Source organism: Dendroctonus ponderosae, unplaced genomic scaffold (assembly GCF_020466585.1).
Source record: "Dendroctonus ponderosae isolate FM_Combo_2020 unplaced genomic scaffold, Dpon_F_20191213v2 Dpon_F_20191213_3, whole genome shotgun sequence".
Lineage (NCBI taxonomy): Eukaryota > Metazoa > Arthropoda > Insecta > Coleoptera > Curculionidae > Dendroctonus > Dendroctonus ponderosae.
In genome coordinates this window covers 11,164,097-11,182,350 of record NW_026018508.1, presented here as the reverse complement: position 1 = coordinate 11,182,350, position 18,254 = coordinate 11,164,097, and the positions used below count along the sequence as shown (strand labels likewise).

General features: G+C 35.6%; 3 protein-coding genes and 1 long non-coding RNA gene across 4 annotated transcripts; 2 read left to right on the top strand and 2 right to left on the bottom strand.

The window, feature by feature from the left end:
• The first annotated feature begins 7 nt into the window (after nucleotides 1–7).
• Nucleotides 8–2,221, top strand: LOC125503768. The gene is made up of 2 exons (XR_007281055.1): nucleotides 8–439; nucleotides 1,575–2,221. It is a non-coding gene; the product is annotated as an uncharacterized LOC125503768 (long non-coding RNA).
• Nucleotides 2,222–2,470: 249 nt separating this feature from the next.
• Nucleotides 2,471–8,187, bottom strand: LOC109546753 (endonuclease/exonuclease/phosphatase family domain-containing protein 1). Its single transcript, XM_019917851.2, has 6 exons — nucleotides 7,323–8,187; nucleotides 6,800–6,972; nucleotides 5,164–5,397; nucleotides 4,922–5,103; nucleotides 4,633–4,863; nucleotides 2,471–2,955 (listed from the first exon to the last, which is right to left on the bottom strand). The coding sequence occupies exons 1-6, from the start codon at nucleotides 7,860–7,862 to the stop codon at nucleotides 2,675–2,677; spliced, it is 1,641 nt and encodes a 546-aa protein (XP_019773410.2). The 5' UTR covers nucleotides 7,863–8,187; the 3' UTR covers nucleotides 2,471–2,674.
• Nucleotides 8,188–8,450: 263 nt separating this feature from the next.
• Nucleotides 8,451–11,722, top strand: LOC109546764 (cilium assembly protein DZIP1L). Its single transcript, XM_019917871.2, has 6 exons — nucleotides 8,451–8,652; nucleotides 9,045–9,277; nucleotides 9,332–10,476; nucleotides 10,529–10,618; nucleotides 10,673–10,847; nucleotides 10,898–11,722. Exons 1-6 carry the CDS (start codon nucleotides 8,544–8,546, stop codon nucleotides 11,525–11,527), a joined length of 2,382 nt encoding a protein of 793 aa, XP_019773430.2. The 5' UTR covers nucleotides 8,451–8,543; the 3' UTR covers nucleotides 11,528–11,722.
• Nucleotides 11,713–17,331, bottom strand: LOC109546765. The gene is made up of 7 exons (XM_048664915.1): nucleotides 17,229–17,331; nucleotides 15,881–16,164; nucleotides 14,858–15,105; nucleotides 13,907–14,211; nucleotides 13,653–13,842; nucleotides 12,057–12,239; nucleotides 11,713–12,000 (listed from the first exon to the last, which is right to left on the bottom strand). The coding sequence occupies exons 2-7, from the start codon at nucleotides 16,147–16,149 to the stop codon at nucleotides 11,774–11,776; spliced, it is 1,422 nt and encodes a 473-aa protein (XP_048520872.1). The 5' UTR covers nucleotides 16,150–16,164; nucleotides 17,229–17,331; the 3' UTR covers nucleotides 11,713–11,773.
• Nucleotides 17,332–18,254: the final 923 nt, after the last annotated feature.

Below are 18,254 nucleotides of genomic sequence, written 5' to 3'. Positions count from 1 at the left end.
AGCTGAAATCAAAATACCTCAATAATCATACATGAATCGGCTTTATTAGCGCTAATCTGAACAATCGTCCTTTCATATTACAACGAATTTTTCAAGTATTTTTATGAAATTAATCACAATGTTCTAATCGGCAAGAAGTCGACGAATTACAGGAATTACTTGTTTCAAGTGGATTGACTGTTTTGGTGAATGTGAAAAGATTGATAAAAATTATTGTGATCCCACTTATTAGAAATCAGGTGCCCCTCAAGGGGTCGTTTATCTCTCTTATGGTGCAAGCAATTGCTTATAATGAAATTAATTAATTTGTAATATTATCTCAAGCGTAGGTAGTAAATTTGCCTCGATAGATCTAAATAAAATTTTGTTTAGAAAGTTGCTTGCTAAATTGCAATGGAAACCGACTTCAAAGGGCTTATAAATTCCTGCAGTTAACAACGTAAGTACTTTAAGGACATTAACAATTTTTTCTTGTAAAGAAATTAAAGCAAAATAGTTAATTTCTTTACCTTAAATGAACCAACAGTATTTTCGTAAAAATCTGCAACGTGACAACATTTCACGTGTTTTGCAACGTGAAATTTGAGCACAATACGTGAAAAGAGGTTTTCATGTTATTTAATTATACAACAAGGAATTCTTCGAAATAGGAATAACCATGTCATTACCAGACATTGCGTTAGAAGCTTTAATTTGGTAAATGAAACGCTAGTTGGTAACCGAATAATAGCTAGAAAATAGGAGAAAGAGCTCTGGGAAAATGTGAAACTAATAATATTATTTGCCTGTGCAGCTCAAGTGCTTAACATAAAGTCAGATAAACCACGTGGATGGCCATATCATTAATTGGGAATTTGAAAAAAATTGACCACGCTCTTTGAAGATCCCCAGAGGCTAATAAAGTTCATTGCGGACGCATATAGCAGATATTCGTGCTAATTTTCATTCCCAGCTTGATTACTTTTTAATTATTTCGATCAAAGTCGTTATTTGCAATCAAAATTTCTAATTTAACAATAAGAATTTTTCTATCTGCAAGAAATATGGAACAGTGTGCGTTTGAAAAAGTCATGGTATAAGGATTCCAGGAACGGAAAGAATGGTTGTTCCGAAAAGCGCTCAACATGAGCCAAGTTTAGCTTAAAAATACCTTTCATGTTCTATTAGACAATAAATTTAGACAAACAGTAACAAGACTGAACAATCAAAATTTAAACGTTTAACTAAGCCGGTCAGCGACTATTTAACTCGTTTATTTACGGACAATTTTTATTTCATTTAAATCGTCAATATTTCAGCTTGAGTGCTTTCAAATTGCCATTTTCCTCGCTGGCACTAAGTAAGAACCAAGATAATCCCATTGAACCCCAAAATATACGGATTTTATTAGCAAAACATCCTGTACTTTCAAGTACATATATACTTTTAGAACAGAGGTTCCAGCAAAAAAACTCTTACTAGAAAACTAGGAATTTCCTGCATTTAAAATTGCGATTATTTCAAGAAAACCAACTTCGAAGTAAAGTAAACCCATATAACGACCCCTTGTATTTAACAGTTAATTCGATTGGTAGGCAAAATCAGGAAATCCCACCAACCCCGTAACAAAGAGTCACATTTTCCAGCACGTGATTTGCTGCCTTGGATGCAGGAATTTGCGTAACCACATCCGGACCAATTCATTCGCATTACTGAAGTTATTTTCGGGATTATCAGGATTGTGGCATCGAATTGATGTGACATCGTAGACGGGCAAAGATATGCGTAATTGCAAAACACTTTTTCAGAAAATAATAGTAAAATAAATGTATTTGCTTAATTGCCGTCGTTTAAATTCCTGTTTGTACAAGTTTCCTGAAGTCGGCTACATTTCTAATGAGATTCAGATTCAGTTACCAGCAGTTTGGTTTATTAATTCGAATAGTTGCTTTATAACTTCATAGCCGAGAGTGTTTGATTTCCAACTATAATGCAAGCGTGAATACTGCAAGCTCTTGAAAGGAATAGAGTTAATAATTGAAATCAAGGGAAGGGATCAGCTGAAATGTGTCTCTAGTGTGGTTAATGAGTGCAATAATTAAGAATAATCGCATTAATCAAAGGAGTTAGCCAACTTGATGGGTTTCAGGGCAGAAATCAATGGAAGCAGCTTGAGGAAGAGGAGGAGAAGAAACACCTTTATAGCTTGATATGAATAATATATTTAACTGTTAGAAATATATCATTTGAGTTTCACTAGGCTTTATTAAATATGGAATTTTTCCTATTTGAATTTGTATTTAGCGATAAACAATGCAATGTAGAAATAACCTGAGATCGTAATATGATTTTAAACATAAAACGTGAACACATAACGCAAGTAAAAAAACTGCGAGTTAAAAGCAATATTTATGGAACTACTTGCTAAAAAAGCTGAATTTTACTCAGTCACTCGGAACAGGAAGGAACTAGGAAAAACTAAAACCGACGGTTGTTGAAAATAAATGAACCTCTGCTAATTTATTCACTAAAATACAGTAGCTTTAATGGCCGGGAAGCAAAACGTTTTACTCTATTTACACTAACAACCAATTTGTACTGCCTGACAATCACCACATAACAAAACACCACACATTTTTTACAATACAAATAAAATATCGAACAAAACAATAACCACAAGTGATAAAAGCAAATATCACAAATTACTATCCTCAGACTTCCTAGCAATGAATAGTTCCATCCAGATCGGACAGTTGGATGAGACTGGTCCACCCCACGACCATCCATTCGGGATGGCCAGATGCGTAATTCCTTTACTGACGATATTTTTGTAACCAGTTAAATATTGTTTGATTTGTGCATTTACCAGTATATTTGATATGTGACTAGAATGGTAACCCGCTTTTAAAGCAGGAAACTGTGTATTTGTGCTGCTTGGGAATATGGGCGTTAAACCTCCCAATGTTAACGCTGAATCTGAAACAATCATATTCCACAAATAATAATCTGGAATTGTCACGACAAAAATATTATATAGCGGTGCTATAGAAGCCAATCGCAAGATTAATGAAAATGGAGACGAAATGTCCTCAAAAACATGTGAATACTTTCCGTTTCTAGGAGAACTGGTTTGTCCTGAACACGCTTTTGAAAATCAACTTTTAAGAGACCAAAGGTATATTCAATAGTGATCTAATCCGAGTCAAACTTTGAGTAAATAGTGTCTAAAACTTACTGAAATCGGGGTGAGAACTTCCAGATTCTACGTGACCTGGCTTTTACTGGACACATTTTTGCAAATTGACTTAATCGTGCGAGGAAATTTTCATTTACTGGGTTTAGTTTTAACATCTCTGTATATTTCAATCGTGATCTAATGTAAGTAAAACCTGGAGTAAATGTAGACTAAAGCATGCTGAAAACGATGTAAAAACTTGCAGTTTCCACGTGAGCTGGTGTTCACTCGAAAAACTTTTGAAAATTTACTTTAAGTGGGGAGCAATCTTTATTTAGCGGGGCAACTTTAAACAGCTTTGTATATTTCATTGGACATCTAATTAGAGTGAAACTTGGACTAAACGGATACTAAGGTCTACTGCAAACGCTGCGAAAACTTCCAGTTTGTACAAGAGCTGGATTTAACTCGAGGAATTTTTGAAAATTGACTTTAAATGCAGGGCAAATTTATTTAGCCAGTCAACTTGAAACAGCTGTGTATATTTCAATTGTGATCTAATTTAAGTGAAAAAAAAAGTCTATTGAAAACTATCTATTGTACCTACTGGATGAATTTATGAAAACTGCCTTTAAGTGCAGCACAATTTTTATTTAGCGAGATCATCTTTTAACATCAATGCAAAATGTAATCGTGATCTAATTTGAGTAAAACCTCGAGAAAACAAAAACTCAACAATACTCAAAAAATCTGAAAACTTCCTTGTTTCTAAGTGACTTGCTTTGTGCTGAACGAACTTGTCGAATCCGCGACATCATTAATAATATTCAGCAGAAAACAGAGTAAATTTGACAACAAAGAAATTATCTTTGATCGCAATAAAGATAAATGGGTAACTGATGATAATGCCGATTGATAAAATAGACTTAGGGTTTGTAAACTGATAAGATAAGGGATGATCTGTTTAGACCAAAATCCACTTAATCTCTACCGATGTGTAATATTGTTTCTGTTCGCAGTTGGAACTTTCAAAGTTTACTCTTTTAGCTGCTAGTTAAACTTTAGCAGTTTGGCGCGCTGTAATCAGCACATTTGACTATTGAAAATCCCTTGCATTATATTTACCAAATAAACCCGCCCTAATTTAACAACAGTTAAAAATCAATTACAAGTAACCTTTAAAACATTATGTAGTTATTTAGCATTTTTTCTGTTTTGCTAAAAGATAAATAAATATATAATCATTCCACGTTCCATAAATAAGAACCCACAAGATTATTTCCCGTATTTGAGCAAATTGTTCAATAAAAACCAAAAAAATGCGTTACTAATACTATAAAGATTAGATATAACTACCAAAAAGGAATCATAAATTCAATGTATACGGAAAACGTATTAACCTAAATTTAAGTAAATATGGAAAATTATTTTAGTATGTTGGTCCCCAGTTACACAGTTAAATATTTATATTGACTTACCGTCGGATTCATGAAAATTGGCCAAATCAATACAAAGGACCACCGTTTCTTCTTCACTGATAAGATCGGCGATTTTTTCGTTTAACAGTGCGATATTGGCTCCGACTTTCAAAGCCAAATTGACCAATTGTAGATTGATATCGCCGATTAAAAAGTGCGCAATCAAAGCATCACATTCGCTTTGTGTCTCTTCCGGATTTCCCAATAAGTTCCTCAACTCAATATGGGCGACTGAAACAAAAATAACTATCGTGATTATGAATCAACTTCCACTTTGTTAATAGCTTACGATTTCCAGAGTCGTAGATAAACCCTAACTGTGAATCATGCACATCAAGCATGCAAAAATTCCAATTTTGACTGTTCTCCTTCCATTCCTCCACCCTTCGTAAAGTGGGCTTATTCAGTTCTTCGCATATCGTTTTCAAAGCGATTACTTCCTTAATCCCTTGAACAGCTAGCAAGGATAATCTGAAGCAAAGTATTAGTTGTACCGTGGGACGAATTTAACTTATAGACGTTGGCTTGTACCCATTTTCTAAAATAGTCCGGCAAATCACTTCCTTCACTCCCAAATTGGTGGCTTTGTCTTGGGTGAATTTGTGCAAGTTCCAGGAACCGATTCTAGCAGCGGCCTCACCATTTCTTGAATTTTTAAACACCTCACTCAAAATTGGACGCGGCGAATAAGTCGATAACAGTTCGAAAATATCAAAAGTGGTTGAAGGAGTGAGGCCGTTAGGAACATGACCTCTGAATGACGGTCTGAAAAAATATAAAATACTTTTAGAAAATTGAAAGAGGTGTTTGGCAATGCAGATAATCTAAATCCTAAATTTATTGATATTGATAAGCTACCAGACATTTTCAAAGCAGGAATTTCCAGATTTCTAGCTGTAAATGTTAAGTATTAGTGAGGAAAGGCTGAAGCGTTTCAAGCTGGTTTTGTTCCTGAAGGTCCATTAATTCGAATTTTCGGGGCTAAAAACGGAAATTTTCTAGCCAAATCAACAACTTTAAAATATTCAAGTGCGGTGATTTACACGAAACATACACGGTGTTTGGTTAGTCGAAGAATTCCCTATTGGAGATTTTAGTATAGGTACTTTTAGATACAACTCCTGCATGCTCCTAAACGTGCCACGGGCACCACTGAAATCAACAATTTCTAGCACAAAATACACAAATCTTGTTAGCTCTCAAAGCCGGTAAAATTCTATTAGAATATTCGGAGTTTCATAATGATAATAAATATATTTTTTTTATTTTCACCATCAATCAAGACACTTTTAACTCAAATAGCGTACGAAGGAGCACACTTTATCCAAATTTAATAATTTAATTTTTATTTCACATCTTGAATAAACCGCGATTTTTGCTGCTTTAAAAACAGCGATTTAAATTTCCAAATATGCCTTGTCGTACAGAATACTTCGAAAATATGATTTCTCATATCAAACTTAGTGTGGTCCACTTTGACGTAAACAGCGGACAACTTCCTCATTTTCCAAAAGTACAAAATCTGTTTGTTCTAGTTCGCATGAATGAATCCAGTCCCATTTTCCACTAACCGACAAACTCTAACTGAATTTTAGCACCCTGGACCTTTGAATCGATATATTCCCAACACTATATTTGAATAAACGATTTTTTCATAAATTTGCCGTGTACATTTCTCCTTTGGCGCAAATATGAGCGCCTCTTTTTTAAACACCCTGCATAACTAAAAGTGAGCACGAATCATTGAAATTGAACGTATGACAAAGTTGGGAATATCTTATCAGGAAGGCAAGTAAACAGCATTTTTTCGAAATTACACTACAAATAATCGATTTGCCAGCTTACTTCAAGAGCTTTTGCCTTTTACCGAGATAACTTGCCGACCTTTTTTGCCGAAAAAACGAGAGTAAAGCACACAAAATAAAGCAGAAAATTATTCTGGTTATTACATAAATAAATAAAAAATTTTTAAAGACTGATTTTCTTTTCAAAAAATTTATCTGAAACGCTTAACTACCTTAGTTGTTAGACTCCAGTTACCCAACTGTTTAAAATAATTTTTTAAACCGAAATCCTATCAATCAGCTCTTTGAACTTAAAGCATCCTAGCAAAAAATATATACCTACAGTAAATTGTAGCAAAATGTACGAGAATTTAATGAATTACCTATTAAATCGCCCATTGGTATGTTGAGTTGATACGAATCCATTAGTAAGTATACTGGGCCTTGATATTGAAGACTCACTTATGTTATCTTCACTGTCTTCAGTAGTCAAATATTTCGATATGTTATCCAGGCGCATTCGACTGATGTGTTTTACTTTAAGCAAATCATCAATCTATAATAAAAGTGGACGAATTACTTTTGCTAGCATTGGTCGCAGTTGGATTTTTGTACCTAAGCTATTCGTAAATTTAATTACCAAGCATTGAAACATAAATCGGCTATCAAATGGTTAAATGGAATGAAAACCGATGTTATATGTTAATAGGTAAGTTCTGATAAGGTAACTATTGGAAAGCACTGCCATAAACAGCTCGCGTTACTTATTATGCTAAAAATGTGCAAACATGTTAGACATTGACCTGTATTCCTACATTAATAAAGTGAAGCAGCATTCATCAGTCATTCTGGTTAAATCGATTTCCATTTGATATGAACTAGGCGAATTTACAAAAGACCACGTACCTTTCTGAAGTGCCCTTTTTTGTTGCGATGTGTTAAAATTCCGGCAGCAATTTCCTGAGTGATCCCTGGCACGCTCTGTAGGTCAAAGACAGTGGCCTTATTAATATTCACTAATCTAGCTGATCTCGTTGTTATCCTGGAATCTGTGCTTCTAAGGCTGTCATAGCTGGGAGCCCTAGATGAGATGCTCTGATTGCGCCTTATAGATACACAAATCTCCGGTTTCATTATTTCCAGTTTCAGGGCCCCGATCCCTTTAACTAATGCCAGGTCTTCCACCTTTCGATACCTCCCAATTGCCTTCCGGTGGTCCACAATACTTTTGGCAATTTCCCTGTTAACACCAGGCAGGGTCATCAGTTCCTCCTCTGTAGCTATGTTGATGTTCAACAGTTCCATTTGCTCGTCAATGTCGGGAACTGTGAATGTATGACTAAGACCGGGCCTGCTGTACGATCTTCTAACAAAAGACCGTAGAGATTTCCGACGCCCCTTGGGCAGACTGGAATTGTTACCCATCGCATGTAGATTTAAAACCATTTAACTCTGCAGGCTGTGATGACTTTTGACCCTCTTTAACTAGGTACTGATTGATTTAATTCCTCGTCGCATCACAATAATTTACACTTAAACTTTCCACTATCACCATCACCACAACACGGGGGCCTCTTGTTTGTGAGTGATTTCCCACGTAACTGTAACTGCTAACCTTCGGTCATTTGCTACAAAGAGACAATTTGGTACTGCACTACTCAGAGATTTCGTCATACATTTTACTGTAGTATCGTTTAGATACAATTATCTTTTAACGAAATCGAACCTTGTAGGTTATGTCAGCGACTTGACAATCAGCTGATTAGGGGCTACGTCAATGATTTTAGGCAGGACGATATTATAGGGCTCTCTGTGTATGGTCGGTCCTTTTTGTTCTCATATACGGGAGTGAGAACGCCTGAGATCCACAGAGATCGCCCAGTTGCCGCTCTGTGGATTAAAATAATTACTTATTTAAAAAAGTTTAATTTTCTGAGCAGTTTGAATTAATTTCGCAAAACTGTTTCTCTCGAAGTTTTATCAAAATATTCCCTTGATTAAGGTTGAAAATAAATTTGACTGTATGACAGCAAACATCAAAATTTTATGTTTGTATTGTAAAAGTTCACTTTCCAAATGAGGAAGTTTTAAGGAAAATCACTGAAAATGCCCTGATTTTAAGAAAAAATGTGGTTTGAAGACTATAAATGGCATTACGATTATGTCCGGCTTGCGTGGGACACCGGGTTTGCCTTTGAAAAGTGCAAATCCGCTTCATTGGATAAGAATAAAATATGTAAGAACATTATTTATATTTATTTTTTGGTTTCAGATGAAATTAATGTTTCTGAAACGTATTCAAAGTATATGTGTATTGTTTGGAATAATTTTTAGTATTTTATTATACAGGAAATCTTTAAGAAATCTGTACAAATTCCCGCGATATTTACGAGGGGTTTAAGAAACTTGACTGGGAAATAAGCTTAATTTTGTTCTGATTTGGTAAATCGGTACTTGTTTTATTTACTAGTACCTGTTATGAAAATCGTGAATAATTCATTTTTATGGTCAGAGAAGTATGTTTTAGCTAGGTATTTAACTTTATGTACTTTGTAAGAATTTTGTTATCGAATACTGAAAAAATACCTAAACACACAAAATAGAGAATCTGAACAATTATTCTTATAGGTGTTGTAGATGTAGATCGCATAGTAAGGGAACGAGACGTTGGATCAGTAGACCATCACATTTCTACAGTGGTTCAGTACATATTAGATGAAGAACAAGCTAAAGTGCTAGATACGAATTTCGTTAAAATATTTAGAATTAGCCAATTAGCCGTTGAGTATTTGTTATTTTGCAAAAAGTACTTGGACAATACTGTGGTGCTTCTTAAAAAGGAATTAGTTAAAAACCGCGAAGTAAGTTGCTGGAAAACTGCGACTAGGAAAAGCAAATAAATTACAAATTTTCAGGAAACTAAAGAGTTAAAGCTTCTAGCCGATGACCTACAGGGGCATGTCGACACTTTAACTAGGCAGCAGATTTACGCAACTTTTAAATGCAATTCGTGCGCTAAAATATTTTCATCTGAAGACCATTTGAATGCGCACATCAAAAGGAGACACTCGGGCAACGATCATTACAACTCCGAGACGGAGAAACTAAATATGGAAATAAAAGAGCTTAAAGAAAGGCTTAACAACACAGAGAAGCTATTCAAAGATAAAGAGCAGGAGAGCCCTAAGAAAACTGAACCAAATAACGACGTTAAGAAAATGAGTGAGGTGTTGGAGAAGTTCGAAAAATTTAAAAACCAAGTCGATGAAGAGCTCAAGGAACTTCGAATGCAAAAGGCTATCTACGAAGAAAATTATGGGAAGTTATTTGAAATAGCCATTCAGAACAAGGAGAACTTGGAGCCAAAAAACACCCCTCAGGAAATCCCGAAAATGGAAATCACAACGCAAACTGATAAGCAATTGCAAATTGAACATGTGAATTACAAGAATATCACTGAAATACGCGCGGTTAGTCCTCATCAGAGTCGCAGTGTTGATGCGAATCTAGCAGAGCCAGCTTCCAATGATCAACCAAAAAATGAATCATTAGACTCCAGAATATCGACAACATTAGCCGGAATCGAGGACCAAATGCAAGCATTTTGGGGCAAATTAAATGAAATTGAACGGCATAAAACCAGCCCTCAGAAACAGCCATCTGCGCAATCCGGCGATAGCACTTTGATTAAGCCAAAAGCCAAACCAAGAAGCAAACTTAGTCAGCCGACGCATATATCGGGCAGCACAAATAATAATGCTGATAAACTTAAAACAGCTATTGGCGAGTTAGAGCAATTGCAGCAGGAAAGCGAAGTGAAATGGGTTGAAGTAAAAAAATCTCCCGTTAAAAATATCGATGCATTGAAAACAGTGCTAGTGGATCCACAGTTCTTGGAGAGGCCAGATTCATCACAAAGCAGCAATTCTGAAGGAAACAAGACGTATTCGGTATCAGAAGAGAGCGATACTGAGGAGGAATCAGAACCGCCTATTCAAAAAACTACTGTTTTAGTGAAGAAAGCAGCAAATAAGAATCAGCGTTTAAGTCCCAGTAGAAAGTATGTTAAGGTGTTTTAAGTTTTAGCCGTAGAATTAATAATGTTGTTCTAGAGTGTTCAAAAGCCCGACCAAAAAGACTGCAATAGAGACTAAAATCGCAGTCGCATCCGAGGTAACTGCTGCAAGACCTCAAACTTCCAGGTAATCTAGTTCATTACTTTTTCCTTTAATATTCGAGTGCTTCTCATATTACAGAGTCAGAGAAACGAATTTAACAAAATCAGACGAATTCATACGGAATGACTTGGAAATCCAGTTAGTTGACCGATTGCACGAACTGGGTATTTCTGAAAGTTGGAACCGTCTGCCTCAAAGGTCCTTTGATAAAGCTCTGGAAATAATTAATCATCAAGCTGCACTATCAAAAAAGGTAATTAATTAATATTTGATCGTTGGGTGCTAAAATTAATTATTTTGAAGATGCATCCAAATTTTAATAGTACCAAAAAGAAAATTATAAAAGAACTCGAAAAAACCTGTAGTAGAAGGAAACTTGAGAGTGAATCGCCTAAACTGGAAGCTTTGCAAAATATTGTCAAAGTTTCTTACCGAATTAAATCCAATAGGAAACAAACAGATTCAAACAAAGGAAACCTAGGCGCTTCTAAGCGAAAACCCTTGGAAATAAAGAATCGCTCCCTATATGAAACAGACACTGAAAGTGAACCACGTCAACCAATCGCCAGTAAAACCTCAGAGGTTCTGGCAAGATACTCAACTGTAGTTGCAGAAATAAAATCCCTGAGCAACATCAGGTCTTCAACTGAAGATTCATTGGACAACATAAACAAAGACCATCAGAAGGGCGCGCTGAAAAGCTTTCCGTCGGCTGGATCGTTGTCCAAAAAAAAGGTGTTGTTTGATTTGGAAGAGGATTCGAGTAAAATTGATGATGGAGAGCCCGCTATACTTAAAGCAGGTGGAAGCACTACGAGTATTGCCAGCTCGATTTTAGAGGACAAAAATGAAATCCAGCAGGAAAACAGTGGCAACGTTCAAAAGGAATTGGATGATGTATCAGATTCTGATCTTAGCGAGTTATCGAATTGATTGTGATTTATTGCAATTTCTAGTGAAACTTTAATTTTTTTTAGTAGGTATTGAAACGTTTGTTTTTGATGAGGTTTATAATGTTTGTATTTACATGATTAAGAGATGCAAATAACGACTTTTTGTTTAGCAGGTAGTATTATTCCATCTAGCAGATGTAAAAGTCTATCACATTATAAAATATCTTGGTTCCAATTATTTTTATTAACTAGTTTACGGCGCAACATTCATCATGATCATTAGCAGCTAGTCTTTCTTTGCAGGGATTTTCTTCCTTTCCTCTTCTTTAGTTCCTGCCACGGCCGTAGCTTGAGGACTTGATATCGCCAATCCTGCCTTACCTACGATGGCTGTTGCTCTAGGTGCAGATCCAGCTACTCCACCAGGTCCCGCAATGGCAGTAGCTTGAGGACCTGCTTGCGCCATACTTGGTTCTGGTTCATTTTCAGCTGGTGGAGGTGCAGCCGAAGTACCTGAAAGTTACCCATTTAAGCAAACTCTCAAAATTTCCATTCCTCTAGCTAATTACTGCTTGCAGCATCTTCATCTCTCAAACTGTCTCTTCCATCAAAGCTGCTTTGTGGAGCATCAAATGTAGCATCCACGACAATGGCGTCATTTTCCAAATCATCCCTGTACTGATAGAAATCCTGGCCTCCATTGGGGGTGAATCTAAATTGACCCACTAATTGGGGCTGCACCGTTTCTCTTCCTGGAGTCCCAGAAAAGAAAACGAATGGAAAAGTTAACAAAATTGATTTCATGCAGGTACGGTTTCCAATTTAAACTTTTTTAGGCATGTGTAGGTATAGGGCTATTGATTGAACTTTGGCCACCCCGAAAGTTGCAGATAATAACGTCTAGTTTATTTTAAGATAATACAAATTGATACAGGGTGTCTCAAGTTCAAACCGCGGATTAAACTTACATTTTTTTAAATGGAATGCCGCACTTTTTATTGCATATTCGAACTATACGCATAGTTCTAGAAGAAGGAAAATTTATAAAAAACCGTACAACTTGATGTGCAGTTGAGCAAAAATTCGCAACTCCCAAACCACTTACATCAATAAACCGAAATTTTCGGGTTGAAAAAAGGTTTTATCGAAAATCGGACAAATTTCATAAGAATCCCCACGTCTGTTGATTTTTCAGAAATTTTTAAACTTGAGAAATACAAAAAAACCGTACAACTTGAAGTGTAGTTAGACGAAAATTCGTAACTGCCAAACCACTTACATCAACAATCTGAAATTTTCGCACCATAAAGAAAAATGCTTTATCGAAAAGCGGACCAAATTTCACTAAAATCCCCACATCTGCTGATAAAAAAAAAATTTTACTCGACAGAAAATTTAAAAAACCGTTCAACTTAAAGTGCAGTTAAGCAAAAATTCGTAACTCCCAAACCACTAACATCAACAAACTCAAAAGTATGGTGCTTTATTATTATTAATTAAATATATCATGATTTATGTTCGCTTTTCGATAGCTAGATTATTATTATTAATTAAATATATCATGATTTATGTTCGCAATCGATAGATAGATTGATGATTTTTCTAAAAAATTTAAACTCGACTAGAAATTAAAAAATCGTACAACTTGAAGTGCAGTTAAACAAAAACTTGTAACTCCCAAACCACTTACATCAACAAACTGAAAAGTATGGGGCTTTATTATTATTAATTAAATTTATCATGCTTTATGCAAATTTTACTAAAGTCCCCACTTCTGCTGATTTTTGAAAAATTTTTAAACTCGACAGAGAAAAAAAACCGTACGACTTGAAGTGCAGTTAAACAAAAATTCGAAACTCCCAAACCACTTACACTGTACTTACTTACAAAAATCCCCAATTTTGCTGATTTTTTAGAAATGTTTAAACTTGTCGAAAAATATGAAAAATCGCCCAACTTTTAGTGCAATTAGCGATTAAAATGGGCCAAAGTTCGATCATTTGCACAAAAATTATGCCATTCTATTTAAAAAAATATAAGTTTGGTCTGCCACTTGAATTTGAGACACTATATATCAATTGGTATTATCTTAAAATAAAGTAGACTATATTATCTACAACTTTTGCATGTGAATATTTTTCTCTCAAATTTTTTCCATTCATTACCTTGGCTAATTCTACCAAACGATTGGGGTTCAGCGAAATAATCTTGAATATTCCCTGGAAGGGGCAATTGACTGGGCGCCTCTCCTGTCCTGAAATATTGTTGAGCCGTCCTGAAAGTTGGCCTCGGTTGTGCCTTTTGTTGATCTGAATTTACAAATGAGTTGCGTAAAAGTATCTCAGGAACGGAGACCTATTTAGAAAATCGCAGATTTAGAAGTAGACAAAGAAGACATAGAATAGTACTGTGAACATACGGGAGCTTGAGGAGATCCTGATTCCTGCACATACTGAGGTGGTTCTTGTGCGAATGGTTGCACAAACTTTGGAGGAGACTGTGGAAATGGTTGAGCGTTGGTGTATCTGAACGCGGACAAGTCCTGAATTTCCTGTTGTGCCTCAAATGGAAAATTGTAAATGCTGTCGCCATTCAAGACGAAAAAGCGCTGACCAGGATTGAGCTGAGGAAGTTCCCCGATTTTGGTATTATACTCCGGTTGATTACTTTCCGTAAAAGTTTCTAGTTTCTCAGGTTTGCTCTTCGGTTTGCTGGTGGGCTGAGCTGAAAATGTTGAAGTGCGTTTTGTACAAAACAGACCTTGATTGATCGATTGAAATGAAAAGCGTTTCCATGTTTTTTGCGTTAAAAAATACGTGCCAGGCATTAATCTACGCACAGTTTGTCCGGAAGGCAAACAAAGCAATCAATCCGAACAATCTAATGAGTAGTTGAAGATCAAGTTACGCATCCTGAATGCAAATTCTCTGCACGAAACTGACATGTCATTGTACCTTTAAACACGCAATCGGAATTTCAAAGACTTTTTGGTCTCTATGGGTTTGACAGTGACCTCTTTTTTGCTGATAGAATTACAATTAGATAAGCAATTATTACTAATAAACAAACAATTTCGTTGAGTATGTAAATTGTCTGTTTCAAACGCACATTTATTCAGTGTATCAATTTTGTTTGCGTTTTTCTTGTCGGCCTCATGGTCACGACTATTCTGCAATACTAACAATTATCCCATAGATTTAATTGGAATATTGACTCATAATGGGAATTTGCCTTCATTTCCTTGTAATCCATCCATTTGTACAATGCAAGCAATATTTGTATGCGTCTCAGATATGGTTTTTTTTCTATTGAATTATTTACCATCAAAAACACAATTAAATAAACAGTTTCCAAGACCAGGTTTACATACCTGTTTGAAAAGGGGGCACTTTTGCTGGATTAGTAGGAACTTCTTCAGCATCTTTCTCAATTGGCGGAACGTGAGCAGGCTTTGGATAGCCAGCTACAGGAAATCCCGGTCCTTGAGGAGTGTTCCTAACAACAACATTGGGACCTGGACCTTGAGGTATGAGGAAATTGCCTGGAGGATTTCCCGGATTGATTAGAATGGGCTGGCCTTGGCCTCCAGGCCCATACAGAACAATCTGAGGCTGGAGCCTGAAAAATATAAGTAAGGTAGAATTTTTCACTTTTGTTAATCGTAGTGTGTGCTTGCATTTTTTTCAAAAAATTTTTCTAAGACTTCGTATTTAACTCAGAAGTTTTTTCAATTAACTGATCCCTAACGTTTTCCATTTCGGTTGTTTGAGATCAAAATATCCATTTTTGCCAGACGAATCTTAAAGTCAAATGTTTCAGTGAGCATAGAAGAAAGCAAGATTAAACATTTACGTTTGGTCCTTCGAGCCGAATCTTGCCCCCGTTGTAAACTTTCACACCAACATCTCGATTAAACCTGCTATATTACTATAATGTTTTATCAATATAATCAGATCACATCTACATTGGCTGGCAAACATCTAAATGTAAATCTTTATTTTTATATTGGCACTTAACTAACGGTGCGTGCAAATTAAAGCGATTGCCAATTGCTCAATCTACCGGCAATTTTTAATCTCCGTCCTAATATTTCGCGTGATTGTTTGATCTCATGAAAACACATTTAAAGTGAAGGGTAGTTCGCTTGCAACCGGTTTAGTTGGTTAAAAAGTAATTTTTGCTACCAGCCGTTTAGTTTAACTTCAATCGGACTTTGAGGTCGAAAAATGTAACACCATTAGCCGCCCAGGCTAGAAGTTTTTTGTTGTCCAACATAGTTAGTCCGAGGTGTTCAATTTCATTATCAAGCCCCAACATTAAAGAATGGAGCACTTAGAAGCTTTTTATCAAAAAAACAATTAAAACTTAAGAATTTTACAAAATGGCTACATACCTAGTTAATGGCATTTGGCTTTGATATTGAGGTTGCAAATAAGTGAGCCCATACAATTCCGGGGCAAATTGCTGTCGGTCAAATAATTCCTTGACTTCCAGAGGAACAGATCCAGCCTTTCCATTCTGAGCTTGATTTAAGGGAGTGGCAATATACAGTTGGGGCCTAAGTTCTTCATTTTGCTTAGGTTTTCCCTCAACATCGTCGGTTGCTTTTTGTGAAACTGCTATTGTGAGCAGTGCTAGTGTTGGAAACACTTTGAGCCACATTTTTGACTTAATGCACTGGAAGCAAGTTATGTTTTTTGGGAAGAGTTTCATTTTAAAGTTCGCCTATTAAGTGATGTTATTTTTTTTTATTTCAATGATTTGGAAAGTGGATTACAGACAGGAAGTGTGAGGGTAGAAAAATGGTTTATTTGCAGCCAAACCTGCATAAATGTATGGAAGAGCTTTTTTTCAAATTATATATCTGGTCTTAAACGTTTGTCAACCCTCATGATACGCCCGGAATTACGGAAATAATGAGTAGATATTAATAGATTTGTGTGGACATAGTAATTGTCATATTGATCAATCCATGTCGGTGATTTACTGAACCATAATTATGCGTTATGCAAACAACACAAGTAATAATCAATAGAGAAGAAAGTGAACTGAGCGGGGAAATTGTTTCACTTCAAACCATCAAATAGCCTAACAATAGGAGGAACCGCTTATAGGACAATGTAATTTTTTATGATAATTGCATTTTGACATGCGATAGTCTAAATTTCTAAGTGGCATATTATATCGAAAACTGCTCGATACATGTATTAAAAAATTTTCACTGTTTTAAGATGAAGAAATCGAGTTTTCCAAATAAAAAAAAAACATGTTTGCGTAAATAGATCTTAATTCCCTTAAACTACATAAAAGACAAATTAGACTTGTAATAAAAAGGGATTATTTCATAATGGTTTTAATTGAGAATATAATTTACATCTTAACTCACTTAACGAGAGCCATTAAGTAATTTAAGGCTTAGACGAATCAGCGCATTTAAGCAAAAACATCAAACAAAAAATAATCGATAAATGCCTCAAAATTTAGAATGTGTTATTTCGCATAAAAATATGTGATCCAGATGAAAGTTCAACAGCATACCTATCTTTGAATTTTCCAAAAAAATTGAATTATAAATACAGCTTTTCTGTGCAAGATCCAAGAAAAACACCGGTAAAATACTCGCCGTTGTGTGGTTAAAAAAATATTTCAAGTATTTTATATAAAACCAAACAACGACAAGGAAATGCCTCAAGTAACCAATCTTTTCAAGGATTTTTTAACAAAACTTCAACTTTACTTACCCTAAAAAAAGCCTGTTCTTCTTAACTTTGTTTAAGTTGAGTTCACTCCGCACCACTACTTAGCTGTAATGACTCGGATGGCAGGACCATCGACCTTTCTTATACACGTTGGTAGGTGGGGCCCACCCATGGCAACGTTGGCCAATTTTTATTTTTGTTATTTGATGAGATTCCATCAGCTATTTAAATTAGAGTATTGTTTTTGTCGCATTTTTCGAGGGGTGCGTTTAAGGCCCTGCCCAAAACTATACACCAACGATTGGGTGCTCCACATTTATGCACGGACTGCATTTGCGAATGCAAACCTATGCAAAACAGAATTCTTCTACCCAGGCCATTAAAAAAACAACGAAGAAAACGCATTCAAGTTGAAATTTGTAACTTGGTCTGATACCAACTAGATATTTTGTATTGGCTTGAAAAACTAGGGGCTTGATGCGAATTAATTCAACATTCAAGTTTTCCAATTTTGAGTTTTCGCTGATCGACTATCGACATCATAATTGTCACACTCGCTCAGAGCATGTTTCGAACTTCCTTTGGAGCCTTGAGGGTAAACTTTCAATTGTGAATTTAGTATGTTTTGTTAGCCCTCTTAGCTAAAGAAGATTCTTTTCAGTCCATCTCCTACATCGAGATGAATAATCAACTTTTAAAGTTTACAAAATTATTTGAAATTTCCATATAGCACCGTCGATAACATCGGCAGACAGTAGCACAATAGGCGCATTAAAAAATCATTATTTATAAGAATCCAGATCAGCCACCCACATGTTTAATTGTGAATTGTGTTTATTGAAATGGCAGCAGGCAACTGGGTTATTTTTTTGAAGTGATTTCGAAGAAAGCTCTCACTACGTGTTCTTGCGAAATATTCTTGAAACTCTTCAATGTATTGGATTTTTTAGAACTGGGCATTTTTTATTACGCATTACAACTGATAAGCAAAAGTTGTACGTAAGAATTTTGTCCATAAAATTGTGCCTCATTGCAGGTAAAATAAAGCAAGACGGATTCTAAGAATTT